The following is a 22,897-nucleotide window of genomic DNA, read 5'->3' as shown; positions in this document are numbered from 1 at the left end:
AAGGTTTCTTTTGACATGTTGAGGTGCTATAAAAACATTACATATTTCTCATGCAAATACATTTGGATTTTTTGTAGAAAAAATGTCATTTTAGGGAGAAAAAATATTTTTGCTTCTTAAACTTTCTGTTATCTGTTAATTACTGGCTTTTTATTTGCATCTGATTCTGACTCTTCAAACAATGTAGAAAAAAATGACTTCTCCTGTTTTCTTCTATACTGTTTTCAGTACTGTTTTCTTCTATACTGTTGTCAGAACCAGAAGTGTGGAGAATATAAACAGACAGATGCTGCTTTTCATAACAATTACATATAAAATTACATTAAAACATTTAAAATGTGTTAATGAGAATTTGTTAGAAAGTTACTTAGAGTTACATTTTATTCATTATACAGAATGGGGCAGTTTCTCTTTAAATCAAATATCACCTGGGAATTAGTTAATTCCCAGAATGTAATAAAACAAGCCCTTTGCACGCACAGATTCTCAGTAGTCTCTAAGGCAAATATAACACCATTGGCAAATATGACAGAGTGAATTCTTTTTCTCTAGTTTCATTTGGGTGGAAATTGCTGAAGGCCATCTTGAGATTTTAAACACTAAAGCTTTTTTTAGTGAGTTCAGTGCTACAAGGTGTGTTTGCTGTTGCATATGAAAGAAACTACAAATCAGCAAATTACATCAGTTTCTTCATATTTTAGTCCGTGCCTGCAAGCACATAATGCTACAAAAATTAACTTTTATGGTTTCTACAAGGAGATATTTAGGTTCCTTACATACCGTTTAGATGGAAACAATGTCAATGCTTCAGTTAGTAGAGCACCAGGGGTAGTTCACCATTAAATAACCTTTTGGTATGATGTAGTCACTTATCATTTTAGACAAATTTCAATTGGTCTTAATTTTTTTAGGTTTTTCAGTTTTTCAGCTTTTTGTTCAGCAGCTCTCCAGTTTGGCATTTCAGCAGCTATCTGTGTGATAGGGTTTTATTTACCCTAGCAACCAGGCAGTTGATTAAATTAAATACTGGAATATGAATAGGAGAGGGCCTGCATAGAAAGATAAGTAATAACAATAAAATTGTAGCCTCACAGAGCATTTGTTTTTGGCTGCTGGGGTCAGTGACCCTTCATTTAAAGGTGGAAAATAGCAGAAGAGGAAGGCAAATAATTCAACAACTTTAAAAAAAAAAAAAAAAAAATTTAATGACTAATGACTAATGTATCAAAATTTTCTATAATGAAGACACTGCCTTCAGAGGTGGATCGTGGGCAGTGCTTAATGTTCTTGTGACTTTCTTGTATTTTATTCAATATAGTTCTATGTGCCTTATAATAAAATTCTTATGATTCTTGATTATAGAGGATATTTAGATTTTCCTTTTAAAGAAGAAGAAAATTTACTCGTGCCTTTTATTTCCAATATATATAGCTACAATAGTGCAAACTAGAACACCATATTTATTCTGCAGAATGCATTGCTATACCTGAGTAAACAGCCATAGAAGCTCCCTCTGTTTGTCTAAGACAGCAACTGCCATTTTAGCTTGGTCTGACGTCACTCTTGCTGCTGACGGGAGGAGGCAAAGGGAGGGGGAGAAGGGAAAGGGAAGAGGAAGAGGGGGAGGGGAGAGAAGAAAGGAGCAAGCTGCACAGGCTCATCCCCTGCCCTGAAAGGTTTAAATAGAAGGAAGGAAGTCTGATACTGAAGCCCATGTGTACAGTAAAGAAGTAAGGGAATGCAGTGTTTCTTTTCACAGAGGACTCAGGTTAGTTACTTCTGCTTTAAAAACGCTGCTTTAAAAACCTCTTGCCTGTATTTGTTGTGAAAAATATTTAATGTTATTTAAATTAGTTACTGCTATGATTCTACATTTTTGCTATGATTCCAAATGGGGCCATAAAAAAATGGGCATATGTGAGATAAGAGGTCTTGAGATGCAGCTTTATCCGTCTTTGTGCCAAGGACAGTGGTACTCGGAGCTTTCTTGGTTACTGTAGTCCTTTTAGCAATGACAATTCCCTGAATCCATAGCAGCACTCTTTCGGAAGAATGTGGACTGTGTTCTCTTGGGGTGGTAGCACACTAGGCACAGGAGGCATGATCCCCAAAAACTATCATGGAATAAGCCTTATGGTAGCACCAATGGTGGGTGTATTCTACATAAAAATAGAAGCCAATGATCTACCTTTAGTGTTACTTCTCGAGAAGAAAGAGGATGTACAGTACAGTTGTCAAAAGCCTGAATCAGGAATGACCTAAAGATCATCTATACTGAGCTAAAGGTCATAGACATATATGTCTATATATCATCTTCCTGTATCACTGATAACTCTCACAGGGGCATGCTTGCCAGCAGCTTTTTGCATCAGTCATTTACTCTCTTCCTTGTTCATGGCCTGTAAACATCTGTTGTCGCAAGTTCCTCAATTGTGGTTAGGCCGTCTTCTTCCGCGATCTTCTTTCATAAGGCAACCTTATATATACGAAAATTGTTTCTTTAACTTTGTTTTGTAGATTTGAAAGTGTTGGAGATCCCATCCCTGACTGATGTAAGTGCACAACTTAATATTTATTATATTGCATTTGTAACAGTGCTGGTCTTCTGAGGGCTATTAAACAGTCCCATTCTTAAGAAACAGCTTGCTGGCAGTGACATTTCTAACTCCCATTTAGCACACCTTTGGTTTCTTACAGAAGTACCATTGGCTGCTTAACAAAGACCTGGAGCTGAGCTGCTACTGCCAATAGAGCAAATATAGCCTTTACACAAGTGAAATAGAATCTTTCAAGCTACTAATCAGGAATGTAAAGGCAGGGTGTATGCCATGCAATGCCATACACAGTATAAAAGAGTTTTCTCTATACAAGTATGGGACCTGTTATCCAGAATGCTTGAGACTTAGGGTTATCTGGATAACGGGTCTTTCCTTAATTTGGATCTCTAGACGTTGTCTACTAAAAAATCATTTAAATGTTATTTAAACCCAATAGGATTGTTTTGCCTCCATAAGGATTCATTATATCTTAGTTGGGATCAAGTACAGGGTACTGTTTTATTATTACAGAATCATTTAATTATAATGGACTCCATGGGAGATGGCCTTCCCATAATTTGGAGCTTTGTGGATAATTTGTTTCCAGATTGTTTCCATACCTTTATTTATAGCAATCCTCTTGCATCTTGTCACACACACTGTTCCATGTGTATAGGTCTGTGCACCTATATATGTTCCACATGTTTACCCTGTCTGGCCTTTTAATGACATGCCATTATACATGTTCCAGGGGTATGTTTTACATTTATGCTTGAAAGCTAAATTGGCACAAACAAAATATCAGTTTGCCATAACCTAAATGATCACATGCCCTGTCTTTTGCTAAAGGCTGTTAGCTGGGGTATTTTGGTTGTCCTATTGCTCTAAAATTGACCCATATTTACCCATCCAAGCTTTCCACTAGGTAGTAGCTATGTAGGGCGGTTATTTGTACCCTTTAAAAAAGTACAGCCAATATAGAGTGGCATATAAAAAGGGATGGGCCATTGTATTTCAGTAGCTTCTCCATGATCAGAGTCAACCACTGCCAGTTTTTCCAAGCTTAGAAGTTGAGAAAGGCTTTCTTTAGTATTCATGCATCCAAATAAATGCCACTTCCAATTTAGAAAGCCCTCCTGGGGCCCTGTAGATTCGTTTCTGGTGCCCAGATCACTATTAACTGGCCCTGACATACTTATTGAGAACACACGACAAAGCTTCATGTCCTATCCTGTAGATGTCTTAAAAACAATTGTCTTTAGCACAATCTATTGTTACTGAAGGGGAAAGCAAGAATGAAATAAATCCACAGGGATGAGGACACTGCTGAAACCTGTTAACATCTTTGTTTAGAATTCACGTTATTTGTTATTCTGTGTGATTGTTTGCACCATTATTGATTTAGATACATCCTGGGTTCTTCAAATGTCAGGAATGAATTACCAACATGACGTGGAAGGATCCCAAAATCTATACTCAAGTATTGAGCTGTCACCTGCAGGGCAGCAATCCGGGGTAGGTAATGATGATAATTCCATATAGTAGTACTGTGTATGGGTTTAGGCTGCATGCCATAATAATAGCCCAGTTGTGATGAGAGGACAGACTGTGATTAAACCCATGGATTAGTGCATTAAAACTCAGTATAAAAATATGATATTTTGTAGGGTTTTTTTGGGGGTTGGTAGTAAGGAAATACACTAAAAACAGATAATACTGTGTATTTTTTTAAGAAAACAGATTGGAAGTTATGGCTGCTATGGCAGTGGTCATCAGTACATCAACCCTGATCAACAAACCTTCCAACATCTAACCTTAAAAAGGTACAATTTAAAAAACAGCAGCTGTGTACACACCTCTTGTTGGTAGCATAATGTATATTTATGCAGGGTAATAACTGGACAACCTCCAGGCCTGTGTCCTTAACCGACTTGTAGATTGAGGTGACTCAAAAAAATACCATGGTGACAAATAGGCTGGTATTGTCTCCTTAGTTTAGGGTAAGATCAGCAGATCACTTAGAAAGTCATCAACATTTCTAATAAATGCATCTTGGTGGGCTTTATTACAAGCCAAATATATTCAATTTGCTACACAATCAGTTCAGTTTTTTACCCGTGTACCTGATTTTTCACAAAATATGTTAACTGTAACCTAGGATGCTTATCGTTTTAGTGAACCTGTGAACCTAGATTAGTCAACTGACAATATTTCTGGCTCAGGATGGAGTTGATGTTGCTGAAAATGATCCCTACATTATTTATGTTGTGCGTCAAGGGCATGATCTGCAGTGTTTTTAGCCAGCCTGCTATCATACCCGCTGAATTACACTTTATTATAATTACTTGAATCATGTATTTTACTATAAATCCTCCTTTGTATGTTTACAGGATGTTGAAAGATACAATATAAAGGATATTAAGAAGAGAGAATGCATAGTGTTCACCCAGGATCCCAGTTCACAGTAAGCAATAGTTATGGTACATACAGTATCTCCAAACTGGAACCACAAAGATGTAGGGGCTGAGTTACGAACATAGGCAATAAATTGCATAAGTGTAGTTCTCAATAGTAACCAGACAGCAATTAGTTTTGAACATTGTCCTACAAATTGGACAAGGAATGCAATTACTTGTTTGGGTCACTGCTGTCAACTGCACATAAGCATTTTAATACCCATGTTGACATGACATAAAGACATATGGCTTAATGTCCAAAATGTTGCTTTAATGGATGAACCTCTAAGCATAACACAATGCGTCACAGATTAGAATTACAATAGGAGAGATTAGGAGAAAACATCTGTAAGTATATTTGATTTTCATAGTATTATATTTTATCCCTTAATGTAGTCAGTCTGGTGACCCACCACAACCTCCAAACATAAGGCCAGGTTCTTCATGACCTTAAATACTATTCAGGCATGCATTCATTCTCCTGAACATTTACAGTTAGGATAATGAATGACCCTGCAAGGCATCTTTCTTCAGTCTAGGTAGGTTGGTGGGTGGATTACGTTCTCTCTTGTTGTCTCAGGGAGAGTCTGTGCAAGTGTGGATATCTCAAGAGACAGCACACTGAAGGTGTACAGACCAATCAGAATGATAGGTGGAATTACACGAGGCACACAAAAGAACTATCCACAGATGCATATGGGGAGATTCAATTTGAGACCTTTGGAAGAAGAGCAAAAGTAAGTCCTCATAGAATAAAATGCAGTAAAACAAAAAATGCAATGAGTTGTATTTTTTATAAAAACAGATGTGTTTTGAAAGCTTTGGTTAGTTTGTGTTCTTATGTAATCTCTCTTGTTCCAGGCAAAGGCTTATTTACAGTGCCCCACACACTGTGTAAAGTGCACAAAAAAGGAAGTTAGTCTGTGCTTGATTCATGTAGCCGTCCTCCCCTCTCTCCCTCTAGCAGCCCACATTGGGGCCCTGCCCTAAGGCAATTAGATAGCTGCACATACCAATGCTGCACTTATCACTGAGCACCTGGAATTTTTTTATCAGACACCTAGAGCAGAGCACAAAGCGCAGGGAGGTGCAAGAGCCTTCCCAAATTAGCACGAAGGGGTGCACTTTTTCGCTTGTGTCTAAGAGGTGCTTCTCCTACTGTTTGAAGATAATAGGCATTGCAAATGGATTTGCAGAATATGTTGAACATATCACTAATTATCATGGCTTATTTTCTCTGTACCACCAAAATTTCCGCTTTTGTCTCCTTAGTACATTCGATTGTCCAGAGACACAGCCCCTGCGATTCTGTATAAGCTTATGACCAGTTACTGGCAGCTGAAGACCCCAAACCTTATAATTTCTGTGACTGGAGGTGCCAGGAACTTTTCTTTGAAACCAAGAATACGCAAAATCATCAGACGCCTGATTTATATTGCTCAGAGCAAGGGTAATCCAACTGAAGTGAAATGATGAGTGTGCTCTTAAATACACACATATAGGCGTACTGTGTAAAATAGGAATAAGAAAAGGAAGTTTTGTATTCAGGGAGTAGAGATTGAGAAGGAATGGTACAGCTTGAGCCCCTACAGTAATGGTCCCCTACCAGTGGCTCGTGAGCAACATGATGCTCACCAACCCCTTAGGTGTCCATTTTCTAAATTTCTGGCTTGGAGGCAAGTTTTGAAACCACAGAAATAAAAGCTTGACTCCAAGCAGAACCTCCTGCAGGCCATCAGTCTACAATAGGCTACCAAATAGCCAATCACAGTCCTTATTTAGCACCAAAGATCTTTTTTTTATGCTTGTGTGGCTCACCAACACTTTTTACATCTGCCTGTGGCTCATGAGTAACAAAGGTTGGGGATCCCTGTTCTACAGCATGACTGTAAGCAACACAAGGACTTCTGAAGAACATGGGCATTCATTTACTGGTTGTTCGCATAACGCCATTTTCCAGGTAATGATAGAAATTGCTGATAATATTATCTCTTATTTGGTGACAATTCTGGCATTAAACCTTGCAAAAAAGCTTACATAGCCTAGATAGGATTTACTTGCATTTCTTCTCTAGAAACAAATTACTAGCGTTTCCTCTGGCACAAATCTTTATCACATTCCATCACACTTTAGGAAACTGACACCATGGGGTTGTATGTCAGTGTATAAAAAGGCAGTAGCTATATTTCAGAGGTTATATGGGCTGTTTTTCACTTATAGTTATGTTATCTTAAATTCCAGGAGCTTGGATCTTCACAGGGGGCACTCACAATGGCTTGACAAAGTACATTGGAGAAGTGGTCAGAGATAACACCATTAGCCAAAGCTCAGAAGGAAAAGTGGCGGCCATTGGTATTGCAGCCTGGGGAATGATCTCCAATCGTGACTCGTTAATTCGGAGCCCAGATGATGAGGTTTGCACATGTATCTAGAATAGAAAGCTGCTGAGTAGATGGAAGTAATAAGACCCTCCCTTTGTTGTTACAAATTATTTTTTCCCATATCGCTAAAGAAATGGAAAGAATTAACTATCATGGGATCATTATTTTGGCTACCAGTAGGCTGTAGTCTTATGCAGGTATGGAAGTACATAAGTGCAGTATTGTGAGGGGGCAATAACAAGTGCTTATGCAGAAGCCTAAACAGGCCAGTAAGCAATGTTCTTAATGACTTTTTGTTAATCTTAATTACCATGTTACAGGGGAAATACATTGCCCATTATGTAATGGATGAGAAGAAGGAAGATGGGCTTTACTGTCTCGACAACAACCACACTCACTTTATCCTTGTAGACAATGGATCCCATAAACATCCAACAATTGAAGCTGAACTCCGTGCTTCACTGGAGGGGTGTATATCTGAACTCACGGCTCCAGGTAAGTGACAAACATGGTAGTAAGAAATCAGGGAACTCATTTTTATACATAAGGTTTTTTTTCAGTCTTAACTAAACTGTGAAATATGTGTTAATGCCCAGACAGTTTATTTGCTTTCATACGTACATGTGGAAGCTGCCATTTGGGTTTTCACAGATAAGTAAAAATATCAATTGCACCGCAAAAAAACAGAATAATATGTTTGTAATAAAGACTGCGTATTTTCAGCTCTATGTACTATAGTTTGTGTGTTTAGTGATTACAGGGAATATTTATTAACAAAGACCTGCCAGTTGCAGCCTGAACAATTGCACTAGAGAATTCTTAGGTGATAATTAGCCAACAAGAAGTGCTGATGCTTTCACACAAATTCCACTTATGTCTTTGGGAGGCAGCATGGAGCACTGTAAGCTGCTTTATATTTTGCTTATTCATTTCTGGCATAATGAATATGAGAGGGGCTGTTAAGGTGATCATATACCTCAAGATTTGTTAATTTGTTATAGTTGCCAAATGAGCAGATCTTTGCCACCTTGTGCTCTGGCCAAACAATTGGATCATAATAGGCAGCAATGCAAGCCATTGGGAGAGGGGTCAGTGAGTCAATGTGGTTCTCATCCTGATGGGATTTTTAATCCAATAGATATCTGCCTTATTTTCAGCTACAAACAATATGAAGTGACAAACTGCAACCTGCTCCCCCTTCCCCACTTTTTATTTTGAAAATTGTGGTAATAGAACAGCGATGTGTGCCAAATTGTAGCTTGAAATCCCCAATATACTCATCTCAGTTCTACTTTTTATTGGAATTTCACAGATTCTGATTACAGTGGAAAAATTCCAATTGTATGCTTTGTTCATTCAGGAGGGAAGGAAACACTTAAGGTAAGTGGCATCATTAATGGAAAACAGGAAAGCCAAGTTACCCATTCTCTCATATTATTATGTGTCTTCTTTATTATTTTGACACTGGGTGCAGTGCAATGACTCTGCAACTTTGAAGTGTAATCTAGTGCAAGCATTCTTTTAAGGAACCAACCTTTCTTACCCATGATTGGGAGCCATACTCAAATTTAAAAAGTGCAGGGAATCCACACAGGCATTAAAAAAAAGTTCCTCAGGATGCCAAATAAGGGCTGAAATTGGTTAATTGGTAGCCCCATGTAGTCTACCAGGCTGATTGCAGTAAACCTGTATTTTTATGCTTCTAAAATTTGCCTTCAAACTGGAATTTAAAAATGAGCACCTACTTTGAAGTCATTGTGAGCAACATGTTGCTTGTGAGCCCCTTGTTGGTTATAGAAGCATAACCAAGTAGAACTGCAGGAGGGTGTTTGGACACAATTACCTTAATGAATTGAATCAATAATTTCTCTTTTTGCATCAATCTTAGAGCTCCTGCACTTGTGTGTGGGTTTGTTAATGACCCCTATAACCCCTATCTACAGGGGTTTGTAAAAACTAGCCTGTAACATTGGCAAAAGATTCTCCACAAGGGGATGTGATGCCACAAGGATCGTGGATTCTCAGCCTCCGCTCCATGTGGTATCAACTTAATAATAAGCTTAATAATAATTTCAGTACCACTGGAAATGTGGATGAAAACCACTTCAATTGTGTAATCACAATTGACTCTCACTCTCACTCTTCATTGTAATAATAATGTCCCCTTGTTTTTCTTCTTGTCAGGCAATAAATAGAGCCATAAAAAGTAAGATCCCCTGTGTTGTGGTTGAGGGATCTGGGCAAATAGCAGATGTTATTGCCAGCTTGGTGGAAACAGAGGGTACATCAGTTCCATCCACAATAATCAAAGAGAAGATGCTTCATTTCCTAAAATACACTGTGTCTCGTCTGACGGAGGATGAACTGGAGGCCTGGATTCAATGGGTATGTTAGCACTAGTTTATAGTTAAACATTATGATGATTTGCATTTAAGCTGGATATGTCTAAGACTGGTAATAAATGAAAAGAAATTAAACTATTTTCCCACAAAATCCTGAGACCCGCGAGTGCAGAACTCTTTTTTGCTTGTTTTTTATTTTTCTTGCACCCGAGCAGGTGTTTTCTACATTGTTTTGTGTATACCCCTGAGTTGTGTGTACAGTATATACAGTATATATGTATTTTTTTTATTCTGTTTTTGTTTTATTGGCAGATAAAAGAGATTATGGAAAGCCCAAATCTTCTGACCGTCATTAAAATTGATGAAGCTGGGGATGAAACTGTGAGCGATGCCATTTCTGCTGCCTTGTACAAAGGTGATTTGGCAATTTGGGCAATATGGGTATACTGACCTCATATATATGTATGTGTGTTGGTGCTAATGTTATCATGTATATACAATATCATCGATATCTCTTGCCCTCTACACAATTATCTACCCCACCAGAACAATGAGCTCATCCTAGACTGTCCTCTCATATTATACCTGATAAAAAATTCTTATGGTTCTCTTTCCAACTTTCATCCTTTATACTCATGATGCCCTTAGTGTACTATCACATGGGGCAAAATCACTTCCCACATGGCCAACAAAACACCAAATAATAGCACTACATTGGCAATGACAGCAATAACCACACAAAATTGCTCTCCCTCAGCATTCATCCTAAGATAATTTGGTATATTAATCAACAGACAAATATATATTCCTAATAAATAAGTATTCCTGCAAAGGTTTAGCTATAAACCAGTACAAAATTTGCTATAGATTCCCGAGAAATTCCTGTGTCCCCTAAGCATCAGTTTATTAATCTCATCCTTCTGTCAATCCATATAACCTAAGGGTGATGGGGGATGGGTCCCCAGTAGAACCATTACTTTAAACATAGCAATAAATAAGTTGGCAACTGGCTAAATGACAGGGACTCACTTTTGGTGCAGCATAGGGACCTCAGTAGCTGTTTATTATAAACTTCCAAGAATCATGTTAAAACACAGCAATGCCCCCCAAAGATCTTACCGGTAATTATGGTAGGTGTTCCATTTTTTTCCTCAACCCCAATATCTACAGGTCTAATCTAATTCTTTGGATATATTATTAACTGGAAAAAGAGAGAAAATAGCTAATATTTCCACACGTAGGTCAAGCCCTGACCATTCGAATACTATGAATTCCAAGGCACTGATATTTCTATAATTCAAGCACAGATTAAATAGTTTTACACTAAATCATTTAAATCTGTTTTTCGTTAATACAATTTGATGAGAAAAGCTGATCTCCTATTTAAATTTTGATGAGAAAAGTTTATCACCTAATTCAGTTCCAGAATTTTCCAGATGCAATTCAGTGAGAAAAACTCATCTCACTGTTTATCACATTTAAACTCAATTGATGTTTATGGGGAAAAACTGGATCTGAATTAGAAGAAAAGATTTTCTTGTTGCTCATAAGTTTTCATGTGATAAACCATAAAATAAAGTTTTTTGATGTAACTGGCCCAAAGTGTGCTAGTCTGTGTTGTACTCCCCTCCAGCTTACAGCACCAGGGAACTGGATAAGGGTAACTGGAATGCACAACTGAAGCTTCTCCTGGAGTGGAACCAGCTGGAACTGGCAAACAATGAGCTTTTTGCTAATGGGCAGCATTGGAAGGTAAGAGGAAACCATTCAGTCACGTAACATGGCACCTACAGTAAAGCATAGTGGGTTTCTTCATCCTCAGAAGTCACCAGGAAATGTCTGATCCATAGCACAAGCCCACAGGATGTTACAAACCCCCATATGTTATCATGGATGATGGATGGATAAAGATGTTAACCAAGGTTAGGTAGTGGTTTATAACCCCTCCTACCACTGTTATCTTAAAAAGGACAGTTTACCCCCTTTTTTGGCATTGGTTCAGTGAATATGGCTTGTGCTGAACATACTTGTTGCCTATTCTTAATTAGGAAATATCTATATATTGTATTTCTTGCTCTAAAACAGGGCAAAATTTGAAAATGAAACTAAAACAACGGTCTGCTTCCTAATCCCAAAGAGCAAAGCCAAACAAACCCACAGACCATTGAGAAGCTGCTGTATCATGAGCTGCTCTTGAGCTAAAAAGATAACAGTCTGTAACATGGGAAAGAGAGAGGTTTATTTATACAGAGGCTTCTCAATAGGGATGTAGCGAACTGTTCGCCGGCGAACTAATTCGCGCGAACATCGGTTGTTCGCAAGTCCGCAAATTCGCGAACTTTTGGCGATGTTCGCCATTTGGGTTCGCCTTAGCTGGCGCCAAATTTTGACCTCTCACCCCAGACCAGCAGATACATGTCAGCCAATCAGGCAGCTCTCCCTCCTGGGCCACCCCACCCCCTTGGACCACTCCCTTCCATATATAAACCGAAGCCCAGCAGCCATTTTACATTCTGCCTGTGTGTGCTTGAAGAGATAGTGTAGGGAGAGAGCTGTGTATTGATTTGAGGGAGAGTTTAAGTAGGTTTTCTGGCTAGTAATCTACTACTGCTCTGTATTTGTGTGGGGATAGGAGCTGTGCATTGATTTGAGGCAGAGTTTAAGTAGGATTTCTGGATAGTAATCTACTTTCTACTGCTCTGTATTTGTGTGGGGATAGGAGCTGTGCATTGATTTGAGGCAGAGTTTAAGTAGGATTTCTGGCTAGTAATCTACTTTCTACTGCTCTGTATTTGTGTGGGGAGAGGAGCTGTGTATTGATTTGAGGGAGAGTTTAAGTAGGTTTTCTGGCTAGTAATCTACTACTGCTCTGTATTTGTGTGGGGATAGGAGCTGTGCATTGATTTGAGGCAGAGTTTAAGTAGGTTTTCTGGCTAGTAATCTACTTTCTACTGCTCTGTATTTTTTGTCTAAATAACAATTTGTCTAAATAACAATAATAATTCCTTGTCCAGAAACATCACCTGAGTGACGGTTTTCCACCAGCAATAATATATTCCGTATCCACTACTGTATACGTTGCCCTTGCAGGCCTTGTTGCCCGGTGTCTGCAACCAAGTGCCACCTAGCTGTGTGAGCTTTTTCACAATTTCTCTAAATAACAATAATAATTCCGTGTCCAGAAACATCACCTGAGTGACGGTTTTCCACCAGCAATAATATATTCCGTATCCACTACTGTATACGTTGCCCTTGCAGGCCTTGTTGCCCGGTGTCTGCAACCAAGTGCCACCTAGCTGTATGAGCTTTTTCACAATTTCTCTAAATAACAATAATAATTCCGTGTCCAGAAACATCACCTGAGTGACGGTTTTCCACCAGCAATAATATATTCCATATCCACTACTGTATATGTTGCCCTTGCAGGCCTTGTTGCCCGGTGTCTGCAACCAAGTGCCACCTAGCTGTGTGAGCTTTTTCACAATTTGTCTAAATAACAATAATAATTCCGTGTCCAGAAACATCACCTGAGTGACGGTTTTCCACCAGCAATAATATATTCCGTATCCACTACTGTATACGTTGCCCTTGCAGGCCTTGTTGCCCGGTGTCTGCAACCAAGTGCCACCTAGCTGTGTGAGCTTTTTCACAATTTGTCTAAATAACAATAATAATTCCGTGTCCAGAAACATCACCTGAGTGACGGTTTTCCACCAGCAATAATATATTCCGTATCCACTACTGTATACGTTGCCCTTGCAGGCCTTGTTGCCCGGTGTCTGCAACCAAGTGCCACCTAGCTGTGTGAGCTTTTTCACAATTTGTCTAAATAACAATAATAATTCCGTGTCCAGAAACATCACCTGAGTGACGGTTTTCCACCAGCAATAATATATTCCGTATCCACTACTGTATACGTTGCCCTTGCAGGCCTTGTTGCCCGGTGTCTGCAACCAAGTGCCACCTAGCTGTGTGAGCTTTTTCACAATTTGTCTAAATAACAATAATAATTCCGTGTCCAGAAACATCACCTGAGTGACGGTTTTCCACCAGCAATAATATATTCCGTATCCACTACTGTATACGTTGCCCTTGCAGGCCTTGTTGCCCGGTGTCTGCAACCAAGTGCCACCTAGCTGTGTGAGCTTTTTCACAATTTGTCTAAATAACAATAATAATTCCATGTCCAGAAACATCACCTGAGTGACGGTTTTCCACCAGCAATAATATATTCTGTATCCACTACTGTATACGTTGCCCTTGCAGGCCTTGTTGCCCGGTGTCTGCAACCAAGTACCACCTAGCTGTGTGAGCTTTTTCACAATTTGTCTAAATAACAATAATAATTCCGTGTCCAGAAACATCACCTGAGTGATAGTTTTCCACCAGCAATAATATATTCCGTATCCACTACTGTATACGTTGCCCTTGCAGGCCTTGTTGCCCGGTGTCTGCAACCAAGTGCCACCTAGCTGTGTGAGCTTTTTCACAATTTGTCTAAATAACAATAATAATTCCGTGTCCATAAACATCACCCAAGTTGTTGTTGTTTTGTAAAAATAAAAAAAATGCCAGGCAAAGGCAGGCCGCCACACAGAGGCACTAGGGGCCGTGCTGCTATGATATCCTGTGGCCCTAGGAAATTGCCCAGTTTTCCGAAGGCACTTACCCTGAACTCCCAAAATGCTGAAGAGGTAGTTGACTGGCTTACACAGCACACCCCATCCTCTACTGTTTCTAACTTTGCCACAACATCCTCATCCTCCTCTGCTATGGGCACCCCACGTACCACTTCCTCCACCACCGCCGCCCCTTCTTCACTGGAGTCAGAGGAGTTATTTACTCATGAGTTTGTTGAACTGAGTGATGCGCAACCATTATTGCCAGAAGAAGATGAAGGAGATGAGGACGTTACACCAGATATCATAATTCAGGCAGGCAACACAACAGAGATGGACATAAGGTGTGATGAGGTCCCCGCTGCTGCTGTCTTCTGTGAGCTGTCAGAAGAAATTGATGCATCTGAGGAGAATGATGATGAGGAGCTTGATGTTTTCTGGGTGCCCACAAGAAGAGAGCAAGAGGAGGATAGTTCAGATGGAGAGACGGAGAGTCAGAGAGGCAGGAGGAGAATAAGACTTAGAAGAAGCAGGGACAGCTCCCAGGGAACAGTAGGGCAACAACATGAATCGGCACCTGTGGTCAGCCAGCCAATGCACCCGCCAACTTCTACTGTTACTGCTAGAAAGCCCACATCAAAAGGCTCAGCAGTGTGGCATTTTTTTAATGTGTGTGCCTCTGACAAAAGCGCTGTAATTTGCAATGAGTGCAGTCAGAAACTGAGTCTTGGGAAGCCCAACACCCACTTAGGTACAACTGCTATGCGAAGGCACATGAACGCCAAACACAAAGCACTATGGGAGCAACACCTCAAAGGCAGCAGCCAAACGCTAAGCCACCCTCCTTCTGCTCCAGCATCTTACTGCTCTACCTCTGCTGTCCTTGACCCGTCTCAACCACCCTCCACTCCGCCTTCCGCCTTGACCACCAGTTCCTGCTCATCTGCCCCCAGCCAAGTTTTTGTGAGGGCCATGTTTGAGCGTAAGAAACCAATGCCTCCGAGTCATCCCTTTGCCCGGCGTCTGACAGCTGGATTGTCTGCACTCTTAGCCCGCCAGCTTTTACCATACCAGCTGGTGGACTCTGAGGCTTTCCACCAATTTGTAGCAATTGGGACACCGCAGTGGAAGGTACCCAGCCGCAAGTTTTTTTCACAGAAGGGAATACCACACCTGTACCAGCATGTGCAGAGCCAAGTCACCGCATCTCTGTCATTTAGTGTTGGGGCAAAGGTCCATGTGACTACTGACACATGGTCCTCCAAACATGGTCAGGGCAGGTATGTCACCTACACTGCCCACTGGGTGAACCTGGTGATGGCTGGGAAGCAGGGAATGCGTGGTTCAACAACAATGGAGTTGGTGTCACCGCCACGGGTTGCATGCGGGTCTGCCACCACCTCTACTCCTCCTTTGCACTCTAACTCGTCTTCTAAGTCGTCTTCTAAGTCATCTTCTAACTTGGCTTCTTCCTCGGCTTCTTCCTCCTCTGCTGCTGTGTCCTCCTCCACACCTGTGCACCCCCAGCTCCACATAGGCTATTCGACGTGCCAGGTACGCCGTTGTCATGCTGTCTTGGGCATGACGTGCCTGGAAAGTAGAAACCATACCGGATCTGCACTCCTGTCATCTCTGCACTCACAGGCCGATCGGTGGCTGACCCCACACCAACTGAAAATCGGAAAAATGGTGTGTGACAACAGAAGCAATCTGTTGGCAGCACTGAGACTGGGCAATTTAACACATGTGCCCTGCATGGCACATGTTTTAAATTTGATAGTCCAACGGTTTGTCTCGATTTGCCAACGGATTGCATGACATTCTCAGGCAGTCCAGGAAGGTGTCTGGCCATTTCAGACGTTCCTACACAGCCATGGCATGCCTTGCTGACATTCAGCGGGGGCACAAGTTGCCAGTCAGGCGTTTAATTTGCGACAGCCAGACTCGCTGGAATTCCACGCTAATGATGTTTGAACGTCTGCTGCAACAACAAAGAGCCGTCAATGAATGCTTATTTGAACTGGGTGGTAGGACTGGATCTGCAGAGCTGGGGATTTTTTTTCCCCGTTACTGGGTGCTTATGCGCGACGCCTGCAGGCTGATGCGCCCTTTTGAAGAGGTTACAAATATGGTTAGTCGCACTGAAGGCACCATCAGCGACCTAATACCCTTTGCTTTTTTTCTTGAGCGTGCCGTGCGACGAGTGACAGATGATGCTGTAGACCAGCGTGACCAAGAGCATGATTTCTGGGCGGAATCACCAGAACGTTCCCAGGCACCTGCTGCAACGCAGGGAGAGGTGTCAGAAGTGGAGTCAGAGGAGGAAGGTGGCTTTGTGGAGGCAGAAGACCAACAGGAGCAGGCTTCCCAGGGGGGCTTGTGGTCACCTTTTGTGGAGCCCTGGTCTTGTACGTGGCTGGGGAGAGGAGACGGTGGTGGATGAGGACGTAGTCCTTGATAATGAGGAAGGGGAGATGGATACCTCTGCCTCCAACCTTGTGAGAATGGGGTCTTTCATGCTGTCATGCCTGTTGAAGGACCCCCGTATCAAGAGGCTTAAGGAGAAGGACCTGTACTGGGTGGCAACGCTACTAGACCCTCGTTACAAGCATAAAGTGGCAGAAATGTTACCAACGTACCACAAGTCCGAAAGGATGCTGCATTTCCAAACCAGCCTGCAAAACATGTTGTACAATGCTTTTAAGGGTGATGTCACTCCACATTCCAGGGGCAGAGGTGCCGGTAATCCTCCCACGAGCACACCTGCAAGGACAATGCACTTTGGCCACTCTGTAATGTCAGACATGCAAAGTTTTTTCAGTCCAAGGCAGCGCCAGGACCCTTCTGGATCCACCCTCAGAGAACGCCTCGACCGGCAGGTAGCGGACTACCTGGCATTAACTGCAGATATTGACACTCTGAGGAGCGATGAACCCCTGGACTACTGGGTGCGCAGGCTTGATCTGTGGCCAGAGCTGTCACAATTTGCCATAAATCTCTTGTCTTGCCCTGCCTCAAGTGTCCTCTCAGAAAGGACCTTTAGTGCAGCAGGAGGGATTGTAACTGAGAAGAGAACTCGCCTTGGTCACAAAAGTGTTGATTACCTGACCTTTATTAAAATGAATGAGGCATGGATCTCGGAGGGTTACTGCACGCCGGAAGACTTGTTCTGACTGGCCATGCAGCTGTCCTTCTCTGCACGCCGCTTGACACCACACACAGCTGTCCTTTAGCGTCCTCCTCCACCACCGTACAAACTAGGGTGCAAATCCTACTGGCTTAATTTTAAGCCAAACTTTTTGGACAGGTAAATCCTGAATTTTTCTGTCTTCTGTGCTTGGCACGCTATCTTCATTTTTTTAAAGGGTTTGCCTAGGGCATGGTTATGATACCATCTATCTAAGATATTTTTTCTGTCTTCTGTGCTTGGCACCCTATCTTAGTTCTTTGAAAGGGTTTGCCTGGGGCATGGTTATGATACCATCTAGCTTTGATGTTTTTTCTGTCTTCTGTGCTTGGCACCCTATCTTAGTTCTTTGAAAGGGTTTGGCTGGGGCATGGTTATGATACCATCTAGCTTTGATGTTTTTTCTGTCTTCTGTGCTTGTCACTCTATCTTAGTTCTTTGAAAGGGTTTGGCTGGGGCATGGTTATGATACCATCTAGCTTTGATGTTTTTTCTGTCTTCTGTGCTTGTCACCCTATCTTAGTTCTTTGAAAGGGTTTGGCTGGGGCATGGTTATGATACCATCTAGCTTTGATGTTTTTTCTGTCTTCTGTGCTTGTCACTCTATCTTAGTTCTTTGAAAGGGTTTGGCTGGGGCATGGTTATGATACCATCTAGCTTTGATGTTTTTTCGGTCTTCTGTGCTTGTCACCCTATCTTAGTTCTTTGAAAGGGTTTGCCTGGGGATTGGTTATGATACCATCTAGCTTTGATGTTTTTTCTGTCTTCTGTGCTTGTCACCCTATCTTAGTTCTTTGAAAGGGTTTGCCTGGGGCATGGTTATGATACCATCTAGCTTTGATGTTTTTTCTGTCTTCTGTGCTTGTCACCCTATCTTAGTTCTTTGAAAGGGTTTGCCTGGGGCATGGTTATGATACCATCTAGCTTTGATGTTTTTTCTGTCTTCTGTGCTTGGCACCCTATCTTAGTTCTTTGAAAGGGTTTGCCTGGGGCATGGTTATGATACCATCTAGCTTTGATGTTTTTTCTGTCTTCTGTGCTTGGCACCCTATCTTAGTTCTTTGAAAGGGTTTGCCTGGGGCATGGTTATGATACCATCTAGCTTTGATGTTTTTTCTGTCTTCTGTGCTTGGCACCCTATCTTAGTTCTTTGAAAGGGTTTGCCTGGGGCATGGTTATGATACCATCTAGCTTTGATGTTTTTTCTGTCTTCTGTGCTTGTCACCCTATCTTAGTTCTTTGAAAGGGTTTGCCTGGGGATTGGTTATGATACCATCTAGCTTTGATGTTTTTTCTGTCTTCTGTGCTTGGCACCCTATCTTAGTTCTTTGAAAGGGTTTGCCTGGGGCATGGTTATGATACCATCTATCTAAGATATTTTTTCTGTCTTCTGTGCTTGGTACGCTATCTTCGATTTTTTAAAGGTTCTGCCTCAGGATTGGTTATGATACCATCTATCTAACATATTTTTTCTGTCCTCTGTGCTTCAGTGGCTGCGACAACAAAAAAACAAACTTTTTCAACATTTATTTAACATATTTTTTCTGTCCTCTGTGCTTCAGTGGCTGCAACAAAAAAAACATAATTTTTCAGGAATGTACACATTCCTGATTTTTCAGGGTTCTGCAACAGCAGCAAAATCGTATCTTTTATGGTCACCACAGGTGATCAAAAAGGTAGGACAAAACTGGGCCCACACTGCAGAATCAGTGTTTTTTGGTTCACGTCACTGTACATTGAATTACCTCTGCCTGACCGTGCACGTGCGCACAAGCACGGTGACTGCTAAACACACCACTACAGAAATATTCCCACCGACAGGACGAACGTCCTGGAGGTGACAAGCAACTAGTAAAAACTATTATTCGCTCACTTGACAGTTGCAGTAAATGCGGCGTTTTGTCTTTGCGTGTGAACCGGCCGTAACCTTTACACGACTTGATTGGCATGTAGACGCCGGACTTTTTAAAGCAGTTTATTACATAAGTTTAGGAATGTAGTGTGATTTCTGCCCTTTACAGCACAAAACGCAACGCTGTATCAACAACGTATTTTTCAGAGAAATTTTTGCCCTTGATCCCCCTCCTGCATGCCCCTGTCCAGGTCGTGGCACCCTTTAAACAACTTTAAAATCAGTTTTCTGTCCAGAAATGGCTTTTCTAGGTTTTAAAGTTCGCCTTCCCATTGAAGTCTATGGGGTTCGCAAAGTTCGCGAACGTTCGCACTTTTCGGCGAAAGTTCGCGAACGGGTTCGCAAAAATTTTTTTTGAGGTTCGCTACATCCCTACTTCTCAATGGACTCAGGAGTGTGAACTTATGCACCTTTAATTTGTGTGTTTTAATTAGTGCAACACTGAGTGTCTCTAACATGCTGGGCCAGAGCATGCTACTTCTTGTACCACTGGCAAATTGGTACATGTAGCAACATCATTTAGTGTGCAAGCACATATGTATTTTGTGTTTTAATGACTATAACTCTCTGCCCATTTTTGTGTCTATCACAAATGAACCCTAATCTTTTTATTCATAGACTGCTGATCTGGAAGATGCCATGTTTACTGCACTTGTAAAGGATAGGCCTGAGTTTGTCCGTCTCCTGCTAGAGAATGGGCTTGATCTGGACAAATTTCTGAGCAGTGAGGTCCTTAGACAGCTTTTCTCAGAGCATTTTAGCACCCATGCCTTTAAGAGTCTGGAGATGGCTGACAAATCCTACAATCCTTTGCTTACCTTTGTTTGGAGGATGGTGCTAGTCTACCAGCCCAGCAATAAGGAAAAGTGGAACAGCAGCGATTATAAGATTCAGGTAAGGAAACAAACATTCTACACTTAGGGGCACATTTACTAAGACACGAATCTCAACCGGATTGGAAAAATTCTGATTTGAAAACGAACATTTTGCGAATTTTTCGTATTTTTTGCGATTTTTTCGGCGTCTTTACGACTTTTTGGTTACCAATACGATTTGTGCGAAAAAACGCGAGTTTTTCGTAGCCATTCCGAAAGTTGCGCAAAATCTGCCGATTTTTTCGTAGCGTTAAAACTTGCGCAAAAAGTTGCGCCTTTTTCGTAGCATTAAAACTTAAAAGGTGCAACGTTTCGCGCAAGTTTTAACGCTACAAAAAAAGCGCAACTTTTTGTGCAAGTTTTAACGCTACGAAAAATCGGCAGATTTTGCGCAACTTTCGGAATGGCTACGAAAAACTCGTGTTTTTTCGCACAAATCGTATTGGTACCGAAAAAGTCGTAAAGACGCCGAAAAAAACGCAAAAAATACGAAAAAGTCGCAAAATACCGATCATTACGAAAAAAACGCAATCGGACGCATTCGGCCCGTTCATGGCTTAGTAAATGTGCCCCTTAATCATTTATTTATCAGCAATAAAGTAGCCCTCTCTAGTAGTAACTCTGTTGTTACTTGCACAGTTCTACAGCACCCCCTGACAGCAACAGTTTTAGGATCATAGGACATATAAGATCCAGAGAAAATATTCAAGTAAAAATACAAAAATTATTGACAGCTTAATTGTAAAAGGGAAATATTTTATAATATTTCTATATGAGAATGCACAGGTGAGTACAAACCTGCAGTCTACACCATTCCAACAATGAATGATGTATGATGAGTAATATGTATAACAATATAATAACATAAGTTCTAATATAGGGTTATACTTTCTTGCTGACTGTCAGGTAAACCTGGGAACGCTCCATGGTTGAGTTGGTAAAAATGTGGGTGCCTCTAACTATTAGCATTCAAAAAAAATAAAAATACTAACATACCAATATAGACTTATAAAAAGTACGTTTGAGCTGTGATATGAATCATGGCCCAAATCTCTGAATATTTTTCTGTATCTAGATGTGAAACATTTGACCTGACACTAGTTAGAGGCCAAGACTTTTTTAAAAAAGAAGGGGCAAGACACAATGATATCCCATTTCATTACACTTTCATTACATTACACTATGAAATCTCCTTTTCTATAGAATAGACCTACTTTTGTAGATGCCCAAAACTGGTAATACCTATGCACAGTTGCTTTTTTTATCTGGTAGATAACAATGTGTGTAAATAATAAAAAATAAAACTTAAAGTTTGTGATGGAGTAGAGTTATCAGGTTCCATGTCTTAGTTACAGGGGCAGAACTATAGGGCAAGCAGACAGTGCAACTGCTGGGAGACCCAAAAGGTCACTGACTAATATACAGTACATATTTATGTAAAATGTTTTATTTCCAAGAGTAAGGTGACTCTGAAATGCTTTTCATATGGGGTCCATCAACCTCTAGTCACACCACTGCTTCAACTAGAAAAAGTGAGATTTTTTAACCTGGTGATAACAAACAATAAGATTATTGCATACATTAAAGTATCTGAAGATTTTGGCAGAACTAACTATTATATACTGTATATATGATATATTAGAAAAAAAGGACAGGAGAATACACTATTACTTAAACGTTTGGGGTGTATTAGTGATATTCCCTGTTTTATTATATATTTTCCTGTACAATAACAAATCCATTGTTTTTCATGCCAGAATATTTCTTCATTAATAAAAAGACATCCAACCCAGGTGCTATTTATATGGGCTATTCTCCAGAATAAGAGAGAGCTATCTACAGTTATTTGGGAGCAGGTAATACTATATGCTACTACTGTTATTATTATCATCACAGAAATGCCTTCTTTGTTTGTCTAATTAGTGTTCTTTGGTGGGACCTAGTAGACGCAGCCTTACATTGGGCAAATTTCTTTGACCTGGCCAAGACAAGACACTATCCCGTATGGGAAACTGTAATTTCCAAGAAATACAAATGCAGAGAATCTTTTCGTAAGCATTCCTTAGCACATAAGCTTCAAAACATATTGCAGTTTATTAGTTAGTAAGCTCACAGCTCCTTGTAAATTAAAGCCTGACAATTTGATACTGTACCCCCAACAGACTAAGGCATGCACCCTTGCAGCCCTGGGTGCCAGCAAACTTCTGAAACACTTGGCTAAAGTGAACAAAGACATTAAGACTGCTCAGGAGTCTGAGGAAATGGCACACGAATATGAAACAAGAGCTGTAGGTAAGATCTGTCACTTGGATGATAAGGTGTTATATTCTGATTGGTTCACATATATAATACTACAAAATATGCATACCTTAGCATACCTCCCAACATTTGAAAAATGCAAAGAGGGTCAAAAAGAAATGCCAAAACATTTTTCAAATTTTTTTTGACCACGCCCATTTTGTGACAACAACCCATAAATTCCAGCGTATTTTACAATATTTGGCAGGTTATGTAAAGTTTGAACACATTTCTGGGGCTTGTTTTATGTGTTATTACAGCTTTGTTAATAAAGGTGAAATTGCCCTTTA

General features: G+C 40.7%; 1 protein-coding gene across 8 annotated transcripts in view; it reads left to right on the top strand.

Annotated features, from left to right (window-relative positions):
• The window catches only part of trpm8b (transient receptor potential cation channel subfamily M member 8b), a 38,745-nt gene that overhangs the window by 2,153 nt on the left and 13,695 nt on the right, over positions 1-22,897 (top strand). For 2 of the 8 annotated variants that reach the window (XR_004220350.1, XM_012970201.3), the window contains exons 2-15: positions 2,518-2,552; positions 3,943-4,052; positions 4,928-5,001; positions 5,574-5,730; positions 6,266-6,443; positions 7,235-7,407; positions 7,695-7,869; positions 8,687-8,754; positions 9,559-9,759; positions 10,029-10,131; positions 11,350-11,468; positions 20,053-20,328; positions 22,067-22,165; positions 22,472-22,601. Coding sequence is in view for 7 of the 8 variants with exons in the window: in XM_012970201.3 (XP_012825655.2) it covers positions 3,963-4,052; positions 4,928-5,001; positions 5,574-5,730; positions 6,266-6,443; positions 7,235-7,407; positions 7,695-7,869; positions 8,687-8,754; positions 9,559-9,759; positions 10,029-10,131; positions 11,350-11,468; positions 20,053-20,328; positions 22,067-22,165; positions 22,472-22,601 (1,843 nt within the window). In the remaining variant the exon portion in view is untranslated. 8 annotated transcript variants of the gene reach the window in all.

This window comes from Xenopus tropicalis, chromosome 9 (assembly GCF_000004195.4).
Source record: "Xenopus tropicalis strain Nigerian chromosome 9, UCB_Xtro_10.0, whole genome shotgun sequence".
NCBI lineage: Eukaryota > Metazoa > Chordata > Amphibia > Anura > Pipidae > Xenopus > Xenopus tropicalis.
This window is presented reverse-complemented; position numbering and strand designations above follow the sequence as displayed.